Source organism: Hipposideros armiger, unplaced genomic scaffold (genome assembly GCF_001890085.2).
Source record: "Hipposideros armiger isolate ML-2016 unplaced genomic scaffold, ASM189008v1 scaffold_95, whole genome shotgun sequence".
Taxonomy (NCBI): domain Eukaryota; kingdom Metazoa; phylum Chordata; class Mammalia; order Chiroptera; family Hipposideridae; genus Hipposideros; species Hipposideros armiger.
The window spans coordinates 1,995,205-2,019,021 of NW_017731445.1; the positions used below are offsets into that span (position 1 = coordinate 1,995,205).

General features: G+C 37.3%; 1 protein-coding gene across 1 annotated transcript in view; it reads left to right on the forward strand.

Annotated features, from left to right (window-relative positions):
• The first annotated feature begins 3,182 nt into the window (after positions 1–3,182).
• Positions 3,183–23,817, forward strand: part of PUM3 (pumilio RNA binding family member 3) — a 38,093-nt gene continuing 17,458 nt past the window's right edge. The window contains exons 1-12 of the mRNA XM_019645934.1: positions 3,183–3,230; positions 7,776–7,867; positions 8,949–9,167; positions 12,424–12,559; positions 13,163–13,238; positions 15,522–15,615; positions 15,861–15,927; positions 16,964–17,138; positions 18,115–18,218; positions 19,165–19,243; positions 21,192–21,290; positions 22,170–22,223. Of these exons, the coding sequence (XP_019501479.1) occupies positions 7,783–7,867; positions 8,949–9,167; positions 12,424–12,559; positions 13,163–13,238; positions 15,522–15,615; positions 15,861–15,927; positions 16,964–17,138; positions 18,115–18,218; positions 19,165–19,243; positions 21,192–21,290; positions 22,170–22,223 (1,188 nt within the window). The 5' untranslated portion in view covers positions 3,183–3,230; positions 7,776–7,782. The remainder of the gene's footprint in view (positions 3,231–7,775; positions 7,868–8,948; positions 9,168–12,423; positions 12,560–13,162; positions 13,239–15,521; positions 15,616–15,860; positions 15,928–16,963; positions 17,139–18,114; positions 18,219–19,164; positions 19,244–21,191; positions 21,291–22,169; positions 22,224–23,817) is intronic.

Consider the following 23,817-nt stretch of genomic DNA (forward strand, 5'->3'; position numbering starts at 1 on the left):
ATGTTAGCATGATCTGGGGAACTTTCCAAATTCTTAATGCCCAGGTCCCACTCAGACTAATTAAATCAGAATTACTGCTTTTGCTTTTTTGTGTTTTAAACTCCCCAGGTGATTCACCACCATGGATACCATTATTATTTTAAGTTTTAGCTTACTACCATTCAATTTTAAGTTTTAAACCAGATTAGTTTAAATTACAAATTAAATCTCTACTGCTGGATGGAAGCATATTTGCCAAGTGAACTTTAATTTTACTTTAATTTACTAGGTACTGAAAAACAGAGTGAAATCCAAATGCCTGGTTAACATTGTATCTGATGGTCTTTCAATCTTTTGGGTGGCCATGTGATCCAATTCTAGGCACTGAAATAGAAGGGGAACCTTTCTGGGTCTTTTCCTTCTGTGATAGAATAGTGGCCAACTGGGTTAAAAAAAAAAATGTGTTTCATCCCTTTCTCCATTCTCCTAGCCCTGAACTCTGATGTAATTTCTGAAACTGAGAAGTACATCTTGCGATAATCAGAAAGCAACAGTGAAATAAGTCAGACAAAGACAAATACCATACAATCTCAAGTATATTTGGAATCTAAAAAAACTGGAACTCAGAAACATAAGATTGGTAGTTTCCAGAGGCGGGGGTGGGGTGGGTGAAAGTGGTCAAAAGGTACAAACGGAAAAAAACAAATGAAAGCAACAAGTGGGAGAATGAAGTCAACACACCAAGCATGGTGGAGCATAGAAACTGAAAGAATGAGTCTTTGAGGACATTGTTGAGTCATTGAACTAGAGCAGCCAACTACCTTCAGAATTTTGTGTGAAGAAAATGATAGCTTAAGCTACTATTAGCTGAACTGTCCCATTACTTTCAGCCAAAAGCATCTCTAATAAATACAGCTTGGTTCTCTCTGTATCTCTCTCTCTCTCTCTCTCTCTCTCTCTCTCTCTCTCTCTCTCTCTCTCTCTCTCACTCACTATAAAGTACTCAGCATTTACTGTCGGCTAATAACTTTACAGTTATTATCATTTTTGAGTCAGAGTATTCCCAAAAGGTAAGTGCTGTTATATATACTCATTTTACATATGCAGAAATGGAGGCCTATGCAAATTGACTGTCTTGTCCATGGTCACACAAATCTTGGATTCTAAGCCAGATTCATGTGATTCCAAGGCTAGTCCTCATAATTACATTGTTATCAAGTCTAGTTGCTCTCATTAAATTGTATGCTATATCATTTAAGAGCATTTCATGCTTCTAGCAATACACATAATGCTCAGCATTTAGATCATTAGATATTTGAAGAATTAATGGGTTTAATTTGGTTAACTGCAAAATTATAGGATAAACTTTGTTGCTGTTCTACAACAACCACGATACTGTCAACTCACTCCAAACAAATAAAACACTCAAGTCAATCCCCCTTTTCAGCACAAAAGATTTGATAAATAACATTATTAATAATCTAGGACTTTTGATATGTGATAACTTTTTCTCTCTGTACTGAAAAGGCAGATGAATAAGTAGAGTTCTGGTGTATATATTTAAGACAGCTATATGGTTGTCTGAGAGGATATGGGATGCTATTATCTGTGACAAAATATCCCGTCCAGGTATATGTGGTAGGGTGTTTTTGTGAAGATCTTTTTTTTTTTTTTTTACTTGCATGTACTATACTATTTGACTAATAGGCATGGCTGATGTACCTCTAGTAATTGTTGCTCCATATTCTCTCCTCTTGAGCATTTCCTGGAGAAATAATGGATGAGGGAAACCAGTCCAGAGGTAGCCATGTTGTTTGGAGTCAGGCTCACTGGATCAAAGAGATGAGGGTAAAAGACCTACTTGAATTGTTCTCATCAGACTTAAATGAGATGAAATGCAAACATAATACTTCAGGAAGACAATAAGTACTTACGACACATCTATGTGCTGAGTAGTGGGATAGGAAAATAAACATGGCCCTGCCCTCAAGTCTAGTAAATTACCAGGTCTTAAGCCTAATGCCTTAAGAGGCCAGAGACAGTATGATTGGGAAGACAGTAAGATCTGATGCTTGACACACTTGTGATCAAGTCCTTATTCCTCAATTTTCCAGGTGGCCCTCCGAAAGATATGTCAGTGTCCCAACCCCCAGAACCTGTGAAAGTGACTTTATTTTGGAAAAAGATCTTTGCAGACGTAATTAAATAAGGACCTCCACATGAAATCATCCTGGATTATGGCAGTGGGTCCTAAATTCAATGACACGTGTCCTTATAACAGACAGTAGACACAGAAGAGGAGTCCATTTGAAGACAGAGGCTGAGGTTGGAGTCATGCAGCCACAAGCCAAGTAAGCCCTGCAGCTCCCAGACGCTGGAAGCGGCCAAGGATTCTCTCCCAGAACCCTACGAAGGTGCCAACAGCTTGATTTCTGACTTCTAGCCAATAGTATCTTAAAAAATAAATTCTATTGTTTGACACGACCACATTTGTGGTGTCAGTTTCATCATATAATGTCCTAAGTACAGTCTCATTTTCTGAAGTGGAAAATGGGATAAATGCAGTCTAAAGGAATAGGCAGACGTTAAAAACGGCAAAGATTTATTTATTGAGCGCTTATCATGATCATTCACTATATTAAGCGATTTTCATGCATGATTTAGCTATCTCCATTTTATTGATCAGGTAACCAAGGCTCCGAGAAATTTAGTCATTTGCCTAAAGCCAAACAGCTAGCAAGAGAAAAAAACCAGGATTACAATTCAAACCAATTCCCGAGATATCCCTTTTATCTTCCACGCTAGACTGTCAGAGAGGATGCAAATGAACACACTCAAAAAACTTCAACTATTTTACAGTAGCATTTTTCCAGGCTGCAGGATTAGCCGCGCCAACCTAGTCTCGGCCGCAACAACTGGTCAGCCCTCGCGAGAAGCCTCCGTGTCTTCCCCAGCGCGGAAAGCACAGGGTTAACAACGTCACTTTCCGGAGCCTCTGACACTTCCTCGCCCGACGGATCCTTCCAAGGGCCAAATCCCGCGTGTGGCTCACCCTTCTTGCGTCGACAGGACACAAATAGAAGCGGACCAATCGAAAGGCCGAATTGCCGTTTTCCCGGGTAATCCCCACCCCTTAACCCCAGCTCCGCTGCGGAAGAAGAAAAGAGGAGGACCTAGGGGCGGGGCAAGGAGAGGAAGCGGAAGTGGCGGCCGGAGCCGGGACCTGCGGCGGCCTGGGCTCCACGTGTGCGGTGAGTGTGGCGAACCTGGCCGCCGCTTTGGGGAGGGGTTCGCTCCAGGCGGGTCGCCCAAAGCGGATAGAGGAGGTGTTCCCACCTGTCACTCGCTGGACAGTGCTTTGTGGCCTTGTCTGTTCTGGAAGTTTGGGGGTTGACGGGAGCCTGGCGACGCGGGCGGGTTGACGACACCTTCCTCCCAAGTTGCCCTGAGTGCTGGGTTCGCCTGAACTATAACATCCAGGCCTGTGCTGGTTGCGTTCAGCTCTCTGTTGTACGTGTGACAAACAGCCGCTGTCCTCCTGGTCGGTGCTAGGTGCCCAGTTTACCACCTGAATGTACTCGTAACCGCTGCAAGTTACGAGCGCTGGGATGGAAACGAACTGGGTACTGGGACAGAGGACGGGAGTCTGAAGAAGTGACTCTTAAGCCGAGATCTGAGCATGACGAGGGACGACCCTGAAATCTGGAAGCCCAGGGGAAACCTGGGCTTAAGCAGAAGCAGTAATTTGGGCTAAGTTCCTCAGGTGGGAGCTATAGAAAGGGGACCAATACAGTGAACTAGGCGTCCGGAGACAGAAAGTTCAAGTTAGAGGGGTAAGGGGGTTCGAGGTTCTTTAGGGTTCTGAAGGCCTTGGTAGGGAAGTTTAGATTTTTCTCTACAACGGGAAACCGTTCCTATTTCTATTCCTATGTGTAGAAAACAGTGAAGGCTTATAAACAAGGGAGACACATGATAGGTCCTGGTTGTCTCTAGAAAACTGTATGTAACTTGGATTATTATTGATTATATAATAGGAGATGATATTTATTGATGGTTTGGATTCGAGAGGTCGTAATGGAGATCTAAATTGGAGGGTTAGAGGTATTTTTAAAGGGGATTGAAGAATTACTGAAGGACTGAAAGTAGCAGACAGGGAGAAGGAAATGACATAGATAGATCTTAGGTTTCGTCCTTGAGCAGTGAAGCGCACGCTGTACCATTGGCTGAGATGGGGAAGAATAGGGTGGGGAAAAGATGAGGATGCCTGGGTGTGGCTTGAAGTGAAGATGAAGAATTATGTTTTGGACTTACTGGTCAGGTGCCTGTTAGACACATAAACAGAGGTGTCAGGTAGGCAATTAGATACACAGGCCGGGAGCCCAACCCAAGGGGATCATCCTAATAGAGGAAGCATAGAAAGCTTCATGGATTGGATGAGGTCACGTGGAGAGAAGTGGAGAGAGGGGGGAGAGGCCTGAGGAATGCCAACATTTACAGGGTAGGTATTGAACGTTGTCTACTTTCAGAGCGCAGTGCTAAGTCTGCTGAGAGGAGTTGAAGAAGGCTCAGTCACGTGTCGCTCTAGCTCTGGGAAATCTGCTGTTTCCCTTCACAAGACACAGTTGAGCTCATCTCTGTGGCCCCCTGAACACTTTATGTATGCTTCAGTTATAATGCTTAAATACATGGTGCTTTACTTTATTGCTTGCTTGTCTCCTCTAGGATACCACACTTTTATTTTTCATATTTTTTTCAACCCAATAGCTTTGTAGTACATAGTGGGTAGGTATTCAATAAATTTCAAGTCCAAAGTGTTAAATTATAAAAAGGCCATCAAAATGTGCCATTGGAATAAGAGGGTGCGTCATTTGGGAAAGAGGAGAGGTATTTGGAGAAGAAATTATAAGAAATAGTCGTGTAAACCGGATTTGAAGGATGGGTAGGATTTATATTAATAGAATAGCTATAAAGTTTGGATCCTAAAAAAGAATAGTAAGGAAGTAAGTTTGCCTCCAGTATGGTATTTGTGATGGGATAAGTTGGGACCAAATTTTGAATGACTGAATGCTAATCTGAGTTTGAAACTTTTCCTGTAGGCCAGGGAAAGTTTTGAAGATTTTAAGCAGTTAAATGGCATGAAATAGGTGTGTTAGTAGAAGATTTATCAAGCAGCAGAGAGTGGAACACAGGAGATTGGATCTAACAGCAAAAAACCATCTGAGCAAAGATAAAGATCCTGAATGAGATAATAGAGGGAAGGGGAAAAGAGGAGACAAATCTGAGAAGCACTGGAAAGTGATAGCTGGATATGAAGGTACAGGGTTCCCAAGCAAATGCATTTTAAGTGAAAGAAGCAAGACCTAAAAGGCTACATATTGCCTGATTCCATTTATATGATAGTTTTGAAAAGGTGCAAAACTAGACAGATGGGATCAGAGCTTGCCAGTGGAGCCAGGAGAGGAGGATTACAAAGAGGAACCATGGGGGACTTTTTGGGGTTATGCAACAGTAAGGTGCTGTAGTGCAGGATAAATGACTCTGCGTGTGTCAAGTCAGCCCTATACACCACAAAGAGTGAATTTGACTATGTGCAGATGAAAAAAATAAGTCAACCAACATGCCTGGGAATGGAATGCAGACTGTGACAAAATGAATCTAACTGATACAAATGTATAAAATAACCTCACTGAAGAGGGTAGTGGGAAAAGAGTAGACCTAAGTAACTGGAAAACAGCGTTGATGGATTGATTATGTGAGGGGGGGAATAAAAGAACTGTAAATAAACACTGTACTGTAGTTGGTAAATTTGTGTCTCCTGGGGGGTGCAAGTTAGCAATTCTGAACTACATGTGTGCTAGGAGTGAACAGTACACAGATTGTTGATACTGGGAGGCAGGTTCCTCACTGTCAGAGAAAGAAGTTACACATAAGCAAGAGCGGGAGACGAGTGTGAACCCTGTAGCATGATTCTAGTTGGAGACATTGGTACGAACTTAGGTAATAGAGAAATATAGGTTTGTGTGCACATGTAGGTTAGTATACATACATATATTAGCCCTGAAAAGGCCTAGAGGCAGTGACAGCAAGCATACCTAGCACTCAGATCCTGGTTTTTAAATACCATTCTCAGTAAAAGGAACCCTGGTTCCTTGGATAAATTGCTGATTTCAGGGCTACTGCAGGGGAGATAGAAGGTTAACCTGGAACAAGTGCCAGGAAGTAAGGACATGCTAAAAAAAAAAGATGGAGCTTGTCAAAAGGACAGAGTAACTGAAAAATTTCCCACTGTCCAAAGCCAGAACAATTTGAACAACAAAATAACGATAGTATTAGGTTATAACCTAAGGAGTAAAATATCTCTGAGATCATACTGATGTAAATAAATGATTAAATAAATCAATGAGGAAGAAACAAATTTTCCCTACAGAAGAATTCAATAGTAAAAGGTGGAAGTAATGAGAGAAATAGAAAATCGCTATTAAAGCACTACAGTAATTGCTGTGGGCAAGATTCACTGGAGAAAGCTAAAATCATTGGGAGAGACAGAATATTGCATAATCTCAACATATATCGTCAAAATATTTATTAATTGCTATGCTAATTATAAATACATATTTTAAATTCTGTAATACTCCTCTCTGTACCAAGTGGAGCGCATTTCCCTCCCCTTCAGTTTGAGCTGAACTTAATGACTTGCTTTTAATAAATAGGGTATGGAAAGGAAGCATAGTAGAAAAACCTGGCAAACATGACCTCAACCAAGTGATCAAGGCTAATATCACCAGTCAGGTTCCTCGTAATATGATGTGATGTCAAGGGCACGTCACCTCCGGTATTCTTCCCAAAAAATCCATAATGCCAGTCTAGTAGTGAGAAAATATCAGATAAACCCCAAATGAAGAATATTCTACACAGTGCCTGACCGGTAGTCTTCAGAAGTGTTGGTCATGAGAAACAAGTAAAGACTGAGAAATAGTCACAGAAATATGGTATTGTCTGGGGATCCCTAGCATCTACGTTAGAGAGCCAACTTTAGAAGTGATTTGAATATACAGTTTTGGAAAGAGAAATAATCAAATTTCTTTTGCCCTTGATATCTTCTGCTGCTTTCAGGAGCCTTGGGTAGGTTACCTGCTGTCTGCCCTGTGCACCAGGGGGGCCTCTGTACCCAAAAGTGACCTGTTAGATGGTTTCCTCAAAATGAAATACTAAATATTTAAACATAATCTTTTGGAGGCCACTGAGAAATACTTGGTTGCCTCTAAAAGAATAAGAAACATGTGAAGTTAGTCTTTGTTTTAGCTGCATTGTATTACATAGGGAACTTTTAGATAATTTTTAATTTTCGTTCATTAAATTTGAATATATGTTAAGTGCAACCTATTGTTTGTTCCAGGCTTTTTAGGATAGAGACCAAGAAATCAAATGGTAATATCAGTTTCTCATCACAAAGTCTTCCCACGTTATAAGAAACGCAAACACTGACACTTGTATCATATTTAATGTAAATAATGGTCTGTTTTTAGCCAGTAGTATTGCTGAAATGTTGCCTCCACATACATTACACACTAGCCAAAGTGTATGTGTGTTCTTAGTTTTTGCGTTGCTTATTTTGTTTATTTTCAGTTTTAAAATCTTAGAAGCAGTGATTGTATAGCTTCTGGATTTTGTGAGTACCCAGGTGATTTGTCCTGCATCTGTGAACTCAGGTACTAAAGGTGGCAATGACTACTTAATGACACTTACTACATGTGAGCAATCCAGTGATCCTTTTGGGTTTTGTTTTTGTTTTCCAGAGTTGCTATGATGGAAGTCAAAGCGAAAAAAAAATTTACAGGAAAAAGTACAAAGACATCACAAGAAAAAAACAGATTTCGTAAAAACAGTGGTAAGCTAGCTGTACCAAAACATGTTTCCCATGTGGCTGTTTGGTCCTTATAATTGGAGAGGGGTTGGTGGGATGAGGGGGCATGTGGCAGAGTGCAGCCTATTGGTGGGTTCAGATTAGGATTAAAATAATAGAAAAAGTGGACGTTAATGTCTATGAGTTTGCATGTTCCCTGTGAAAAAGACATTTAAGAAATTGCAAGGATATTTGGGGGTTGTTATACTCTTAAAAGACCCCCTTATGTCAGGTAGTGATGCTGTTGCCTCATTAGTCACACGAATTCACCACATTTTATTTAAATGCGTGATAAATTGTGGCTGATTAATACATTCTAATAGTAAACCAAGTACTTTTAACTTCAAGATTTCTGATTGTGATGTCTTTATTATTCCATCAGGTGTCAGTATTGCAAAATAGAAAAGTCAGGATCTGTGTAAATGACTAAATGTTTCCTAAATCTTTTTTTTCCTAGCAGCAGTCTTAGGGCATAGCTGTTGCAGTTTTCATCTCATTTATTAAGTACTTAATTTCGAGCTTTCTTGATCAAAGATTTTTGTCAAATAATTTTATTATAGGCTTTGAAAAAAATTTTTTAAACCAGAAATTTTGAAAAATTACCATCTTTAATTTGTCTACATGGTAGACAAATTTTCAGTGTTTATTTTATTCTTAGATTCCTATGATGTTATTCAGCCATTGGAAATGATGTATAAAGGTTTTAATGACATGGAGTTATTAAAGTAGAATATGAAGGCATATAAATAATACTTCACTTCTATGCTTAAAACAAATGCACCAAACTGACAACTGGTTATCTCTGTAATTATGGATAGTTTTTATTATGCATTTCTCTACTTTGTAGGTTTTCTATAATGAACCTGTATTATAATTTTATAATCAGAGAGAAAGTTTTTAAATTTTGTTTTGATTTTTAAAATCCCACTGTGCTCCATATTTGAGAGTAAGATAAAGTATGTTTCACTAAAGAGTGTGTAATTTTCTGTAACAAATGCAACCCAGAGGATAAAAGAGATCTAGGCTTAGGGTCATTGGACTAATAATTATTTATTATTGTCACTAGATTCTGGTTCTTTAAAGACGTTCCCAAGAAAAGTTCTTAAGGTGGGTGGACCTAAAATCACACCTAAGAACTTTGAGAAAAGTGCCACAAAGCCAGGGAAAAAGGGTGTGAAGCAGTTCAAGAATAAGCAGCAAGGGGATAAAATACCAAAGAATAAATTCCAGCAGGCAAATAAATTCAGCAAGAAGAGGAAATTCCAGCTGGACGGGAAAAGTGATGGTAAGCGCTGATTCCTTCAGCACAGGTTTTGTGGAAGCCTCGCCCTGCCTGAGCCACTGGCAGAACCACCAGCACAATGATTCTAGAAATCTTTTAGATTCTGGTTCCTTACCAGGCAGCATTTGGGGTGGGGAGGAGATGGGATTAAATAAACAACAGCAAGCATGGTCAGAATTTTCCTTTGGTGCTTAGAGTTCCTTATGTCCTGAGCCCTTGCTGAGTTATCCTCACTGTGGAGTTGAGCTAAGTTTTAATGGCTTCATACAGAGGAATCCCAATAAAACTTTCCTTTCTGTAGGCTAAAATTTATTTATTTTTTCATTCAGTCATTTATTGAACAAATATTTGAGTTTTGCATGCATTGTGCTTAGAGATGGGGGAAAAAATTAACAACCAGTGAGGGTACAGGCCCTGACTAATCAGCATAGAAGCAGCCTAAAATCACCAGTGTGTCCAGGTAAATTCCTGCTGTGGCTAAGGATGTCTTGGTGAACAAGAGACATAGGCCCTGCCCTTACAGAGCTTAGGCCACTCTGCTGTAGTCAGCCCATCGGATGGCTCAGATCCGGCAGGCAGTGCTAGGGAAGGTGCAGTGTGTACATGGCATATTTGACTTTAATCGGTTCAGGACCAGTTGCTACCTGAAGGGATGTACTGGCATTGGCTCCTATTGAAACAAACTGCTCATCTCTTCATCACAAGGTTTCAGGGGTCATTTCTAACCCAGAGCTTTGCTGTCTGTTGGACACCATGCCCCTCCAGTGCGTTATCTTGTACTGGTCTCCCGATTACCTGTGCTTGGCGTACATGTACCTTCTCTGCAGCATCATGAGAATTTCCCTGGTGTCCTTCCTTCTCTTTTTCTCCGGCATGGCATATCCTAACACTGCTCCTTTGCTGCCAGCGGAGGCCTGTCATGGGGCCTTCTCCGTCCAGTTCCCTAGCCCTGGTCCCTGCTTTCTGCTCTGTATGGGGCTGCTCACTAGAGGAACAGCAGCCTTAAGGCAGGGAGGTTGGGAGAGATGAAGGAAGGGAAAATTGTCATTGTTTCTCATTAGTCCTGCAGGGTCCTTTAGTGCTCCAGCTCCAATGTTTTCTCGTTACCCCTTTATCTTCCTCTTCCTTCTCTCCATCACCCCGACACCCCTTAGTTTCTCTTTCAGCTTCTCTTTCTTACCCTGTCTTAATAGGTCCTGAAATCTTTCTTTCCCTGCTAGAATTCTTGGCAGCATCATTTTGAACACACACACACACACTCACACACTCACACACACTCACTCACACACACACACACACACACACAGTCTCACAGTCTCACATTAAGATACTGCCATGCCGTAGCCTGGTTCCTTTTGCTGTGGGAGATACATTCCTGACACCCCAAAGTGGAATTGTCATTTTATGTTCTCATATTTTTATACCATCAACTGAGGGCATTGGAACTAGACATCCCCCAAATCGGTGTATCTGCTGCAACCTAGCATGGCATATGTCAAGGGTGCCCAAATGTTTGTAGAATTAAATGGGCTGTTGTTATTCTCTTGTGTATAGTACATGATGCTCTAATATTAATGGTAGATATACCCTCTGTTGCCTGCAATCCTCTATTACCAAGCCAGGAATAAATAAGCAACCAGTAAGGAGAATAAATACGTTGTGGGGTATTGTATAGCCATTAAAAATTATGGTCTTAAAGAATATTGAATTTCATGGAGGAATACTCATAGAATAATTATGTTTAAGTGAAGGCAGTAACAGGCTGAATTTTTAAGAGTAATATAAAACATGCATAGGAAAAAGTCCAGAAGGAAATAAAATGTTAATGGTTATTACCTAGGTTTGGGGATTATAGGAGAATTTTGTTTTTTGCATTTTCCAAGTTTCTTATAATGAGTATTTTTAATCAGAGAAAGGGAGATATTTAGAAGAAACTAATTCTCCATAGGGTTCTTTGCAGGATGCTCATGTTAGTAATACACACATTTTGAGTTGTTCTTTGGCCTCATCAGGATTTTTGATTCAAGTGGAAAGTTATTTAGATTTTGAAGACAAAAAAATACTAATAGACACCTTTTATAGAATTACTCTGTAGAGAACTTAGGAATTTTGATTGTGCACTGTCACGAGTGTCAGAGCACAAAGTTTCAGTCATCTCTGGGTTTGAATCCTGACTACCACTTCCTAGTTGTATGACGAACTAGGAACTTCACTGCTTGGTGCCTTTGTATTCCCAATGAAAAAGGAAGGGTAATAATAGTACCTACCTCTTAGCAAGTTCCCAGCATTCAATACAGTATTAAGGGTAGTCATCGTGCTGTACATTGTCTCTAGACTTATTCATCCTAGATAGCTATAACTTTGTACCCTTTGACCAGCGTCTTTCTGTTTCTCCCACCTTCCTGCCCCTGGTAACCACTGTTCTGCTCGCTGCTTCAATGTATTTGACATTTTTAGATTCTACATGTATGTTAGATTGTGCAGTTTTTTTCGTTTCTGTGTCTACCCCAGAACTCTTCTTGTTTTAAAAACAACAATGCTCACCTTACAGTAGAGTTATTGTAAGAATTAAATGATTTAATACATAACAACACTTAGAATAGTGAATCGTTTTTCTTGTTTTAATTTGGGCTAATATTTCTTTTCATTGAGAACTGGTTATACCTAAAGTCCAATGAACTTAAAGTTCTAAAGTAGTATTTCATTTTACAATTTAAAAAGATGCTAAAAATTTTTGAGGTGCTTTTATAATTTTTTTAGTTTCCTTTTTTTCTTAATAGGTATCCTCTTAAGAATCAATAAATAGCTGTTGAAGGAATGATTGGTTGGTTTCAATCAAATTTAAAATATATAAACTGCTCAGAAAATGAAATAAAGTATGTTTATAGAGAATACAGAGGGTACCAAAAAAATTGTATACACATTTTAAGAAAAGAAAACTATTAAAATTGTAATACTCAATATATACCAATAACAAAAGATGAATACAAGTCACATTTGACTTCTGCAATTACAAAAGGTGCTCAAAGTGGTTACCATCAGCATCTAGACACTTCTCATTACGGCCAACTACTGCTTGAGCAATGTTGACTAAAGTGTCCACTTGTATACATTTTTTTGGCACCCCGGTATTTTCCCCCTTTTAGTTTCCTCAATGAGTATAGATCCTGATCAGTAATTGCCCTGTGTACCTGATTTGTATTTGTTTATGGCACTCAGAATGTTAAATGTAATTGAAAATAATTTCTATAATGACTAGAATCAGCAGCCAAGAAACCCAAATGGGATGATTTCAAAAAGAAGAAGAAAGAACTGAAGCAAAGCAGACAACTTAGTGATAGAACCAACTATGACATTGTTGTTCGGGCAAAGCAGATTTGGGAGATCTTACGAAGGTAATGCTACTCACTGGCATCTTTATTAGTCCCTTTGAGATAAAGGAGGCGCAACAGTGTACACTGTAAACAGTGAGATGTCCTAAAATGAATGACTTAGCACTTGGATTCTTTAGGGAGTACTCATCACCCTCCAATAGAGGCATCAGTCTTTGGATGTCTGCCCTTTGCAGGAAAGGTGTGGACCCATTAGGATGGTGTCAGATGTGTTTATGAAAATGTATGAGAGTGAAATTGGATTTGATAACCTTCCTGAAAGATTTCTAAGGAAATGAAGGACAATTTCTTACCGGCTAGGTTTTGAGATACTTAGTATTTGGTATCTTGGACTTGTTTTATTATTTTCTTTACTTTTGAAGTTCTGGCTATTAAGATTTAGATTGATGCATGAAATTATTCCTTGTGAGATGAGTTTCTGCCTTTGAGAAAATTGCTTTCTCTGGCTGCTCGGGAATAGTCATTTTAATGTCAAAAGGTTTGCTGCCTTCGAAAAGAAAATCATACTCAACTGGGTGAACATACACTGAAATTTTTTTTTTGCGTGTTTAAAATAACGTCTTTATGTAAATCTACGTTTCCTCCCTCTTTTATGCTCATTTATAGAAAAGACTGTGACAAAGAAAAAAGAGTGAAGTTGATGAGTGATCTGCAGAAGTTGATTCAAGGAAAAATTAAAACTGTAAGTAGGGCATACTTATAGTTGCATTTTTAACAATTGAAATTGATTTACTCCCAGTATAAGGTAGCTGACCATTCATGACAAGTGAAATTGTTCTTGTTTTAAATGTATTTGGCCAAAAATTTCAAATATCTTTTATAATACTGGCTAAATAAAAAATTTAATAGTGAGGGAACTTACTGCTGGGGAATTGTAAAAGCACTATTAAGTATTTGGCTGTGTCATTTTATTATTATTATTATTATTATTATTATTATTATTATCATTATTAGTTTCAGGTGTACAAAACAATGCAATAGTTATCCTTTTCGCCCCCCAAGCTGTGTCATTTTTTAATATTGGGTTGTCAGAAAAGTCATGCATGACGCATTTTTGCAACGAAAAACCGAAAAATACATCATGACTTTTCCGACACCCGATAACTTAGTTAAAATAAATTGATGTTCTTTTAAGTTATCTTGAATTTACTAGTTCAGTAATACCTCTTACAATGTCTTGCTCTGAATTCCATATACTTTTCCATGTTCTAAATTGCTGGCTTTTTTTTTTTCTTGTGTGATGCAAACATGATTACTTCTTTCTTTTCTCCCATGCTTTTACACACATGCAAAGATCTTTAAAATATAATAGATGAGGGATTCTAAAGTAATTTTCCTTGTTGCTGTTTAATACTGTTTTATAATAAACTTCTATTGACTCGTGTATTTGGCTGAATACTTAGTGACTGTTCACTTGTAATACAACAGACTTCGTGGTTTGGGGACACTGGAGGGGCAGCCTTTGCCAAACCACATGCATAGGTCTATCCAGAGACTAGAGTGCAGTTTGAAGGCATGTCTTGAAATAGCAAGTTCCCAGCAGCTGTTTTCTTACAAACCCAGCAAGATCTTTTTAGACTAGAACTGCTCCTCAGCTCTAGTAGTCTATTACCCTCAATTTATAATTGTCAAGATCCTTTCCCAATTACCCTTGGGTTGTTTACTACATGCCCATGGACTTGGGAGTTAGTCTGGTGTTCAAATCCTCTCTCTGCTGCTTAACATATGTGTGCTTTTGGACAGTGTCCCATCTATTTATTACTTGGTTTGCTAAGAATTACATTAGCATCAATGCATATGTTGTGTCCTTTCCCTTAAGGTCAGTATCCCTATTAGACATTTCATACATCTAGGACTCAGACTAAGTTAAGTTTCATCCCCAGGGTCACAGGGATAGCAAGTTCCTTAACTTCTCATAAACTTAACTTTTCTCATCTGTAAAATGGAAATAACAACAGCCCACTCTTAAGGTTGCTTTGAGGTCTAAATGAGAAAACTATATTTAAAGCCTGTTTGTTGGTTGTTTAGTAAGTAATCAATACATGCACAAAACAGCCTTATTTAAAATAAAATTTTTTTTTAGTTTTATCAGAAATGTCTGTACAGGTTTCCCTTAAGGAAATTCTTATGAAATCCACAGACTTTGGAGATGTACTTTTACGTTCTGGTTTGTTGGAATTAAAAAATTTTAAAGACAGACTGAGCAACAAATAATAAGCACTATTAAAGTAGACTGGTAATATAGCATAGTAAATAATTTTGCATGGCTGACTGTGGTTACTGCTATAGATACTTATCAGTAAGTCCTTCATTGAAGAACTGACCCATTCAGTAGTTGTGGTGGGGAGATGGATTGGAGAATCAGATTGGAAATACAACATATTTCTAGGAATATAACTGGATATATGTTTGGGGATCATAATGAAAATGTGAGAAATGGAGGGATTACCTTATAATATCATTACCAATGTGTGTATAGATATTTTTACTTATATAGCAAGACTTTAGATCTATCTTACATTTTACCTTTGCTTGCCACAGCCACACATTCTTAGATCATTTATATTAAAAAAAAATCATAGAATAACAGAATGTTTGAATTGGAAAATTCCCTTTATAGGGAAAATAACTTTCAGAGAAATGTGAAATAACATGTATAATCATTGGACAGGTTTGGTTTGATTTGGTTTTGTTTTAATTAGTAATGATAGGAATCTTGCAAAATGGTTAAATCTATTCCTGTCTCAGTGCCATGTTGTAGGCAGCAAAACCAAAGATAGCCATTTTGTACAATTAAAGCAAGCATTTGTACTCCCAGTTAACCTAGATTTAATTTTATCCAAGAAGACCCTACCTTTTTTCTAACAAGGAATTCTAAAAGAGGTAGCAATAAGACATCACTACTATGATAGAAACATAAATCTTCAGAGATTCAGTCTAAAGGCCCAAACTATGTTTCCTGCAGATTGCATTTGCACATGATTCAACTCGTGTGATCCAGTGTTACATTCAGCATGGTAATGAAGAACAGAAAAAACAGGCTTTTGAAGAACTGCGAGGTATTTCTTACATATTGAAGATTAATTGTAATCATTTTTAATTAGTCACTTGTTTTCTCTTGAAACACCCAGGACTGTCCTGGAAGATAATTGCATCCTGGGAAAGCAGTGTGTCCTCTGTAGGACCTTTTTATTTGTTCTTTGCCTGGGAGAAATAGAGAGTTATTTGTGTTCTCAGGATTTTGCATTTATTTAGTTCTTTCCTTTGTTTCTGAGGAATCATTGTAATGTATTTTGTTTTTCAGATGATTTGGTTGAATTAAGTAAAGCTAAATATTCCAGAAATATTGTTAAGAAATTTCTCATGTATGGGTGAGTTGTTTTATTTATAAAATATGTTTTTACTAGTTTTTTTAAAGGTGTGGATAATGATGGTGCGCAGTGTTACTTAAAAGTCTGTGACCATAATAATGGCCCTGAGCAAGTGCTTGTGATATTTCCAGGGAGTATGGTTTTAAAAACAAGTATTGAAATTAATGTAAAATGATGGTACTGCCTTCATCATTCTTATGAGTGTATCTTGAAGCCCTGGAGAACAGAAGTGAAAGAATTAACTTGTAATTTGTTACCAGCATTTAGAGGGTAGAGGGTTGGGAGGGGCAGGTGAGTAGACTGAGGCAGGCAGAGTCAATGGGTCAGGAAATGTCAAGATGGGAGGATTTCCTAAATTAGGTAGAATTGATACTTGTCTTGATGTCTCTTTTTGAGTGTAATAATTGCCAAAATATGCTAACCAACAACAAAAAACTGTTGACAAAATTTTCAAAAACTATTCCTGACTGTAATTATCAGCTGCTTCATTATTTTAGGATGTAATATAAATACTTGATTAAGTTCTGTTTTAAAAGAGCATCCTTAGAGTATGTTTTATTCATATTTCTGTGCATCTTTGACTTTCACCTTATCCCTTTATCCTTCCCTACTTTTTTCAAGCTGAACAATTTAAAATCGGAACTGACATTTATTGAGCACTTATTACATGCTGATCACAGTTTTCCATACATCTTAACTCATTTATTCCTCACATCAGTCTCGTTCTACCTTCTGAATGAAGAAGCTGAGGCACAGAGAGGTTAAATAACTTGCTCAGGGTCTTTTAGCTGGCAAGCAGAGCTAAATTTCAAACCCAAGCAGGCTGGCTACTGAGTAACTTAGAAAGCTTGAGGTAGAAATACAAGGTAGTATTGACCTCTCTTCACGTAAGCATTTCTCTGTAGAAGGCACTCGCCCACCCCTGCCCCAATGATGCGCTGGCCTCAGGAGTTATGTTGGTGTCAAATTATGTTTTGTTGTCACCCAGCTTTCTCCTTGTAACACTCATCTTTTCCCACTGTCACATTGGGGTTAGGAGTAAACCCCAGATTGCAGAGATCATCAGAAGTTTTAAAGGCCACGTGAGGAAGATGCTCCGGCACGCAGAGGCCTCGGCCATTGTGGAGTACGCTTACAATGACAAAGCCATCTTGGAGCAGAGGAACATGCTGACAGAGGAGCTCTACGGGAACACATTTCAGCTTTACAAGGTAACGTTTCACGACGTTTTTTCTAGCGTTTTTACATTTTCTATGTGTTATTCCTTACCTTCTGATGTCCTGTTTTCAGAATGTGCTTTTACTTCGGCTGGTCCTCTAAGAGACCATCTCACCCTTTTTCTCTTGGATTACTTTGTCTCTGGTGTAGTGAGCAAGTGATTACTTTTTTTCTCCCGGAGCTCTATCTTTAAATCCTCTTTAGAACTACTTTGTTACTCCCTCTCAAGTGCTCTGTGTAATGCTTCAGCACTTTTGTTTCTACAGTCAGCTAGACTGAGGTAGAGGACTTAACAGTTAGTGAAGCTTTGTAACCACCCGCTAACCAGCTCTGGCTGGAGTGCATCAGGTGTCCTGTTGCTGTCTTTTCCTGTGTTTCTTCATGTGTGTGAATTACCCTTCTCCAGGTTGTATGTAGAGCGGAAAGGGAGTAGAGAGACCCACCTTTGGATATAGTACAGGGATTGAACTGAAAAAGGCCAGTGATGGAACTAGGACGGTTACAGGATCTGTTGCAGACCTTGGGACTCACATCCCCACACTAATCTCCAGGGGTATGAATTCATTCTTAGGTTGCCTTCACTGCTAGTCAGGTTCGGTTCCTGGGTGGAATTTAGTGCCCTATTTCTTTTTTAACAGTCACTATAGGAATATACAGGTGATTTACAAAGCATATGGTAGCAAGGAACTACTAACTGACTGATCTTGTGACTAGGCATGTGCCAGGTGCTTGGCAAGTGCCTGTTGGCTGGCTGAGTTGGTTGGCTGTGTAGCCTGGCTCAGCTACATCTGAGAATCAGATAATCAAGAATTATTTCATGAGTATGTCCACAGCAGGGCTTTTGTTATATGTGTATGGGCTATCTGAAATTTATTTTGCTTGTTTAAATGACTGTAATTGATTTTCTTTGCTACGAAGCTGAAGAACCTTGATTAAATTTACGAGAGTTTGATTTTTCTTCTCTTGCAGTCAGCAGATCACCCAACTCTGGACAAAGTATTAGAGGTACACCCAGAAAAACTAGAGCTTATCATGGATGAAATGAAACAGATTCTAACGCCAATGGCCCAAAAGTAAGAAAGCCGTTTTGTTTTTTCTTAACAAATAGTATTTGAAGAAGGAAAGTTTTGTGTAACTCTTGCATAGGAAAGATGGATACTTTTCCAAATATAGTCTGTTATTTAAGTTGAATTGTGAGACTTGGAAATCCGAGAATGTGGCCTCCTTGGCATTTGTACCATAGTGGAGTGGTTAAGGCGCAGCCTGGGTGTGAATCCTGGTGACCTCCTAAATTTCTGTGTGACCTCGGCAACTTAACTTCTCTGTGCCTCAGTTTCCATGTCTATAAAATTGGGATAATAACAGTAGATATTTCATAGAGTTTTATGAAGATTAAATGGGTTGATATTTCCAAAACACTCCGAACAGTGCTTTGCCCATAAAGGCAACATGTTTTTACCATCTACTTAGACACTCAGTGTGAACTTGAAGCCTTTGGTGGCTGATCATTAGCCTCCGCTGTACACCTGAATTCAAGTGTCACACTAGGAAGTTTGCATCAATTATAGGTGTTGCAGTTTTGATATACTCAGGTTTTAATTTTGCTAAAATTATTTTATGAAACTGATGCATTGTGAAGGATGGTTGACAGAAAGAAAATAGCCATACAGATTAGGTCCATGTGTGGATATCCAATCGCATGTTCATCGTTGGGTAAAAAATAGATCTCCTTATTTTAAAAAAGTAGAATGTATTTTGATGATTTATTTCATCTTTGCTGATTAAATACTAGAAATTTGTACCCTAGTTTAGGTTGTAGACACTAAAATACTTTTATAATCTGAGAGTGTTGTTTTTTAATCGTAGTATTGCTAAAAGATAAGCTCTGTCTTATGACAAATTACATTTGCTAAAACCATTTCACTTGTTTTGATTATTTTAGGGCAACCAAAGTTACCTATGTTTGTCTTACTGTAGTGCCAGATCTAATGTTTTCTCTTCTCTTTTATTTGTTTTCAGGGAAGCTGTGATTAAGCACTCTTTGGTACATAAAGTATTCTTGGACTTTTTTACCTATGCACCCCCAAAGCTAAGATCAGTAAGTTCTTTGTTTTAGTTTTTAAACCAAACATAGAAGAAAAGCCATGTTAAAATGTGAAACACTGCTTTGATGTACTTTGTCTTTTGGAAATTTTAAGGAGTTTTTCCTTAGAGAAGATAAAGCAAGTCTGCTAATTGCATTTATATTTTTGCCAGCAGACAATAGGATTGACCATAGTTTTATCAACTCTATTGCATTTTTATATTTTAATTATAATCCAAAGAGTATCCTCTAGCTAACCTAATCTGAAAATGAACTAACAGAGGACTGTTCATCATTCAGGTAGTTTGAAATTCACCTGTGCCGATATTAAAAAAAAAGAAAAACGAAAAATTATGTTGGCATTAAAAGGTTAGGAGAGGACACTTACGCAAAGTTAAATGGACTGTGAAAAACTGGACCCTATATGATAGAAGGAAAAGGAAACAGACTGCAGGTAAATTACACTGCCCTTCAAGCCAGTGATGGGAATACAAATGAGAATTCATTGTTTAGCTCCCTGAACTTTGCTTGCCTCGTCACACAGTGAACTCATCATCTATTTTTTCCTCATTGCATTAGAATATCAGGTATAACTAAAATAATGATATCGACTTCTTAACAAATATGCTAGACTAAACATTCATAGAAATTTTAACCCTCTCAAAATTGACATAGAAGATAATTTTCCAAGAGTAGCCACCCACCTAAGCTTGTGGTTCAGTGACAGTAGCAGCTGCTGCTTCTCTTTTGGGGAGTTCTTTCCCTTTCCTGCAGAGCACAGTATCTCACAATTCTGGGTTTAGTCTGGTATTGAGGTAAGACTATATTTTCAGAACTGTGGAAATGATTGTTTTAATATATTCAGTGGTGGAAAAATCTTTTTTAGTAATAGCAAAAAATCATTGGGAACCTAGTGTGAATATAAAATGATGAGACAAATCTTTTCTGGTCCTGGGGGCATTTTCAAAAGTCAGACTTAAACCTTTGGGGATAGTGGAAGCATAATTGGAATATGTGTATAACTCTCCAGTTAGATAGCTTTGAAGAGGTTCAGAAGTTTAGGTATGCAAGCTGAAAGCGTGTTGTTGAGATTCATCCTGGGAAGAGGTTGTAAGGTAGTTAAGGGTGAAATTGCTTGTTCCTTATTGATCAAAATAAGCGCCCACCTTTTTCCTGACAGAATGAATACCTTGTATTTATTTCTTTATTTAATCTAAATTTTAAAATTGTGACTGCACTAAAATGGGGCCCTTCTGCTGTTAGCTGCCAGAACTCATTTATATCTATATGCTCGACTTCTAAAATATAAGAAATTAGATGAATTGAAAATGAAGAATAAAGATTAAAAATAAACTAAACGGTGTTGTAAGAAATTAATGATTGGGTTTTTACCAAAGGTCATTGATACTGAGGGCCTAGTCTAATAGAGAGATTAATTTTTCTTAGGGAAATGTTTTGTGGTGAACTGTTAATATGATTTCTAGAAGTAATCTAGTGATAAACCAAAAAGGAGAAACTTTTTCAGCCAAAATTAGTGTTTTGGGTCTCTGCTCATTATATACATGTCTCTTTTAGAGAAGAGCTTTTTTTTTTTTTTTTAATCTGGCTTTTTTATTAACTTCTGACCATAACCACCTCCTGACTTTCTTTTTCTTGAAATTCATTTAGGATATACTATATATGTACATGCTTTTTCGAATAGACATTGTATTTTAATGTAGACATATTATAAAATGGTATTTTAATAGAAATTGCTTGTCAGCAGTATTTGTTACCCTCGATGGAAAAGAATGTTTCTAGAAAGATGTTATGTATCTGTGTAATTGTCCACAGAATGAAACATGAAATTGTTTGCTACCTATACTGTTTTTTAGTCTCTGCACATAACAGCTCCCCAGTAGACAGTGTTTTTTTTTAAGGCAGAAAGAATAAACCAAAGCCTCGATGGTTATCTGTTTCCCAGGAAATGATTGAAGCCATCCGTGAAGCAGTGGTATACCTGGCCCACACACACGATGGTGCCAGAGTGGCCATGCACTGCCTGTGGCACGGCACTCCCAAGGTAAGTGTGTCTGAGCTTGGCTTGCCTTTCCGTAACGTAGACTTTCTGTCTCCTTTGGTCTTAGCCGTGTTGTGCATAAACAGCTTTATCTTCACAAAGTTGTGCCTCTGAGCTTCCCAGCAGTTGGCTTTTCTTTGGGCCTAGTGTTTCTTCTCTGCTGGAGTTTTCATTAAAGTATGAAAACCTTGAGTTTTCATTGTTTGAGGAGGGACCTCTCAAGCAAATAAGCACAATATTTATGTTAGGCTTACAGTCACAGAAGTTTTGGTACCTGTCAAGCTCTTCGATTCCTCATTTAATGATCTTAATGGAGGAGGGAGAGGTGGGAGGATACAGTGAACAGTTACAGATTTGCTCATGTGAGTATTAAGTACTTTGAGGGAAAAGGTAAAAGTCCATATTAATTACAGAAGTTTAACAAATGATTCTCACTTTTTGATCAATAAAATTCTACCTTTAAAAGACAGTTGTACTTTGTCCACTTTTTAAATTTATATAAATTTAATTTTAATTCAACAAGTATGTGTTGAATGTCATCTGTAAGCTAGACTCATGCATTTGAAGACTGTTCAGACACTGGAAGAAGGATCTCTCAGTTCTCCCTGTAAAAGGTAGTTTCACTAGGTTTCCTTGCAGCTAATAATTTTATGGTTCCGTATTTACGTCTCAATGGATTATCACATACAAGTCTAGATTATAATAGCTCTGAAAGGCCTCTAATAGTATATTGCAATTTTTTTTCGTTCTGGCTGCGTAACTATATTCACTAATGAAAAATATGCCACTCAAGTGACAATTCAGTATTATATAAAATTTTTGACTATGAAATACCTTTAATCTATAATTACAAGTTAATTGAGACCATTGTTCTTTTTAAAGGACAGGAAAGTGATTGTGAAAACAATGAAGACTTATGTTGAAAAGGTGGCTAATGTAAGTATAAAGCTACATATTTCTTTTAAAATTTTTAATAAAATGAAATCATGTCTATTACAGAAAATTTGAAAAATTCAGAAAATTACCATGAAGAAAATTATTCATTGTTTTATTAGTCTTTTTCTATGCATGTCCACGCATTTTTACATTACTAGATTTACACAAAATGAGATTTTTCCTTTTTTCATTTAACATTTTGTGACAGTTTTCTGTTTTTATTAGATATTTTTCAAAAACATGATACTTACTAGCTTATTTAATGAATTTGTCCAATCATGCTATTAAACATGGAAATTACTGCCTAGAATAAATTTGTAATGTGGTCAAAAAAATTTCTAGTTAAGTTTTGTAGTTCTTGTAATCCTTTGGAGATGCTGTAACAGCTTCCCTGATGAAATTGGAGGATATTTTTTTGAGTATTTCTAAGTACTTACATAGTTTTCCATAGTATTTCTAGAACTTATGTAACAGTAAACACTATTTTTTTAATTTTTGAGTTATTTTATATATTATGTTTTATAGCTTCTTATTTATTGGTGAACTAAAATTAGTGATAGTAACAACTTTTCCTATGAAAAATCTAATGAGAACTGTTAGCATCTGGTGAATACTTTGTATAATAAATACTAATTCATACCCAGATAAATTGCTGCTGTGTAATTATATACATACCTGTTGTCCTCTGTAGAGTTGGAGACTAGGATAAGAGTATAAAGCCACTTAGAAGGCAGCTAACTTCTCTGTAACACAATGAAATAAAAGATTCTCTAGTGACTTGTTTCCAGAGTATGAGAATATTTTTTGATTCATTATCAGTAAATCTTTTTGTATAATATTTTAATTTGAATATTTTAAATTAGAAATGAATATGAATAGAATGTTAGAAAGTTCTAAAAGAGATTAATAAAAGGCATTTTAAAGTAATAAAAGTAGGTTGCTTTAATTTTATAGTTTAGTTATAACAATTTTTTTGAGAACCTAAGTTCCCGCAAGGCTTTATGATGGTAACAAGAAATTAACAATGCAATATCTTTTTTAATCTCAAGCAGTTGCTTCTAAAGGGGGTAGTTAAATTAATACAACCCATGATTTGATTTATGAGTTTTTAGCAGTGTTTAATTCCCAAATATTGGGAGTTTCTTGGCATGCTCTGTTATTTCAGTCCTTTTAAATTTATAAAGACTTATTTTATGGCCCATCATATGGTCTATCATAGTATCTTGAAAAGAATGTGTTTTGCAGAGTTGTTGGGTGTGTTATTCTCTAAATGCTAATTAGATCAAGGTGGTTGATAGTGTTCAGATCACCAGTGGTTTTATTTATTCACCATTGTCTAGTTCTATTAAAATCTCCAATTATAATTACAGAATTGTATATTTCTCATTTAAATTCTGTCCTAACTTCTTTTCTATTCACCCAGGGATGTTTTATGTTTGGGCTTGCTTCAGTGTGTAGGACATAAAAAATCAGAAACCATTGGTTGTGTACTATGCATATTGTTCTCTACTTTGTTTCTGTCACTTAATTAATCTCAGAGGTCATTTTATATATATATATATATATATATATATATATATATATATATATATAT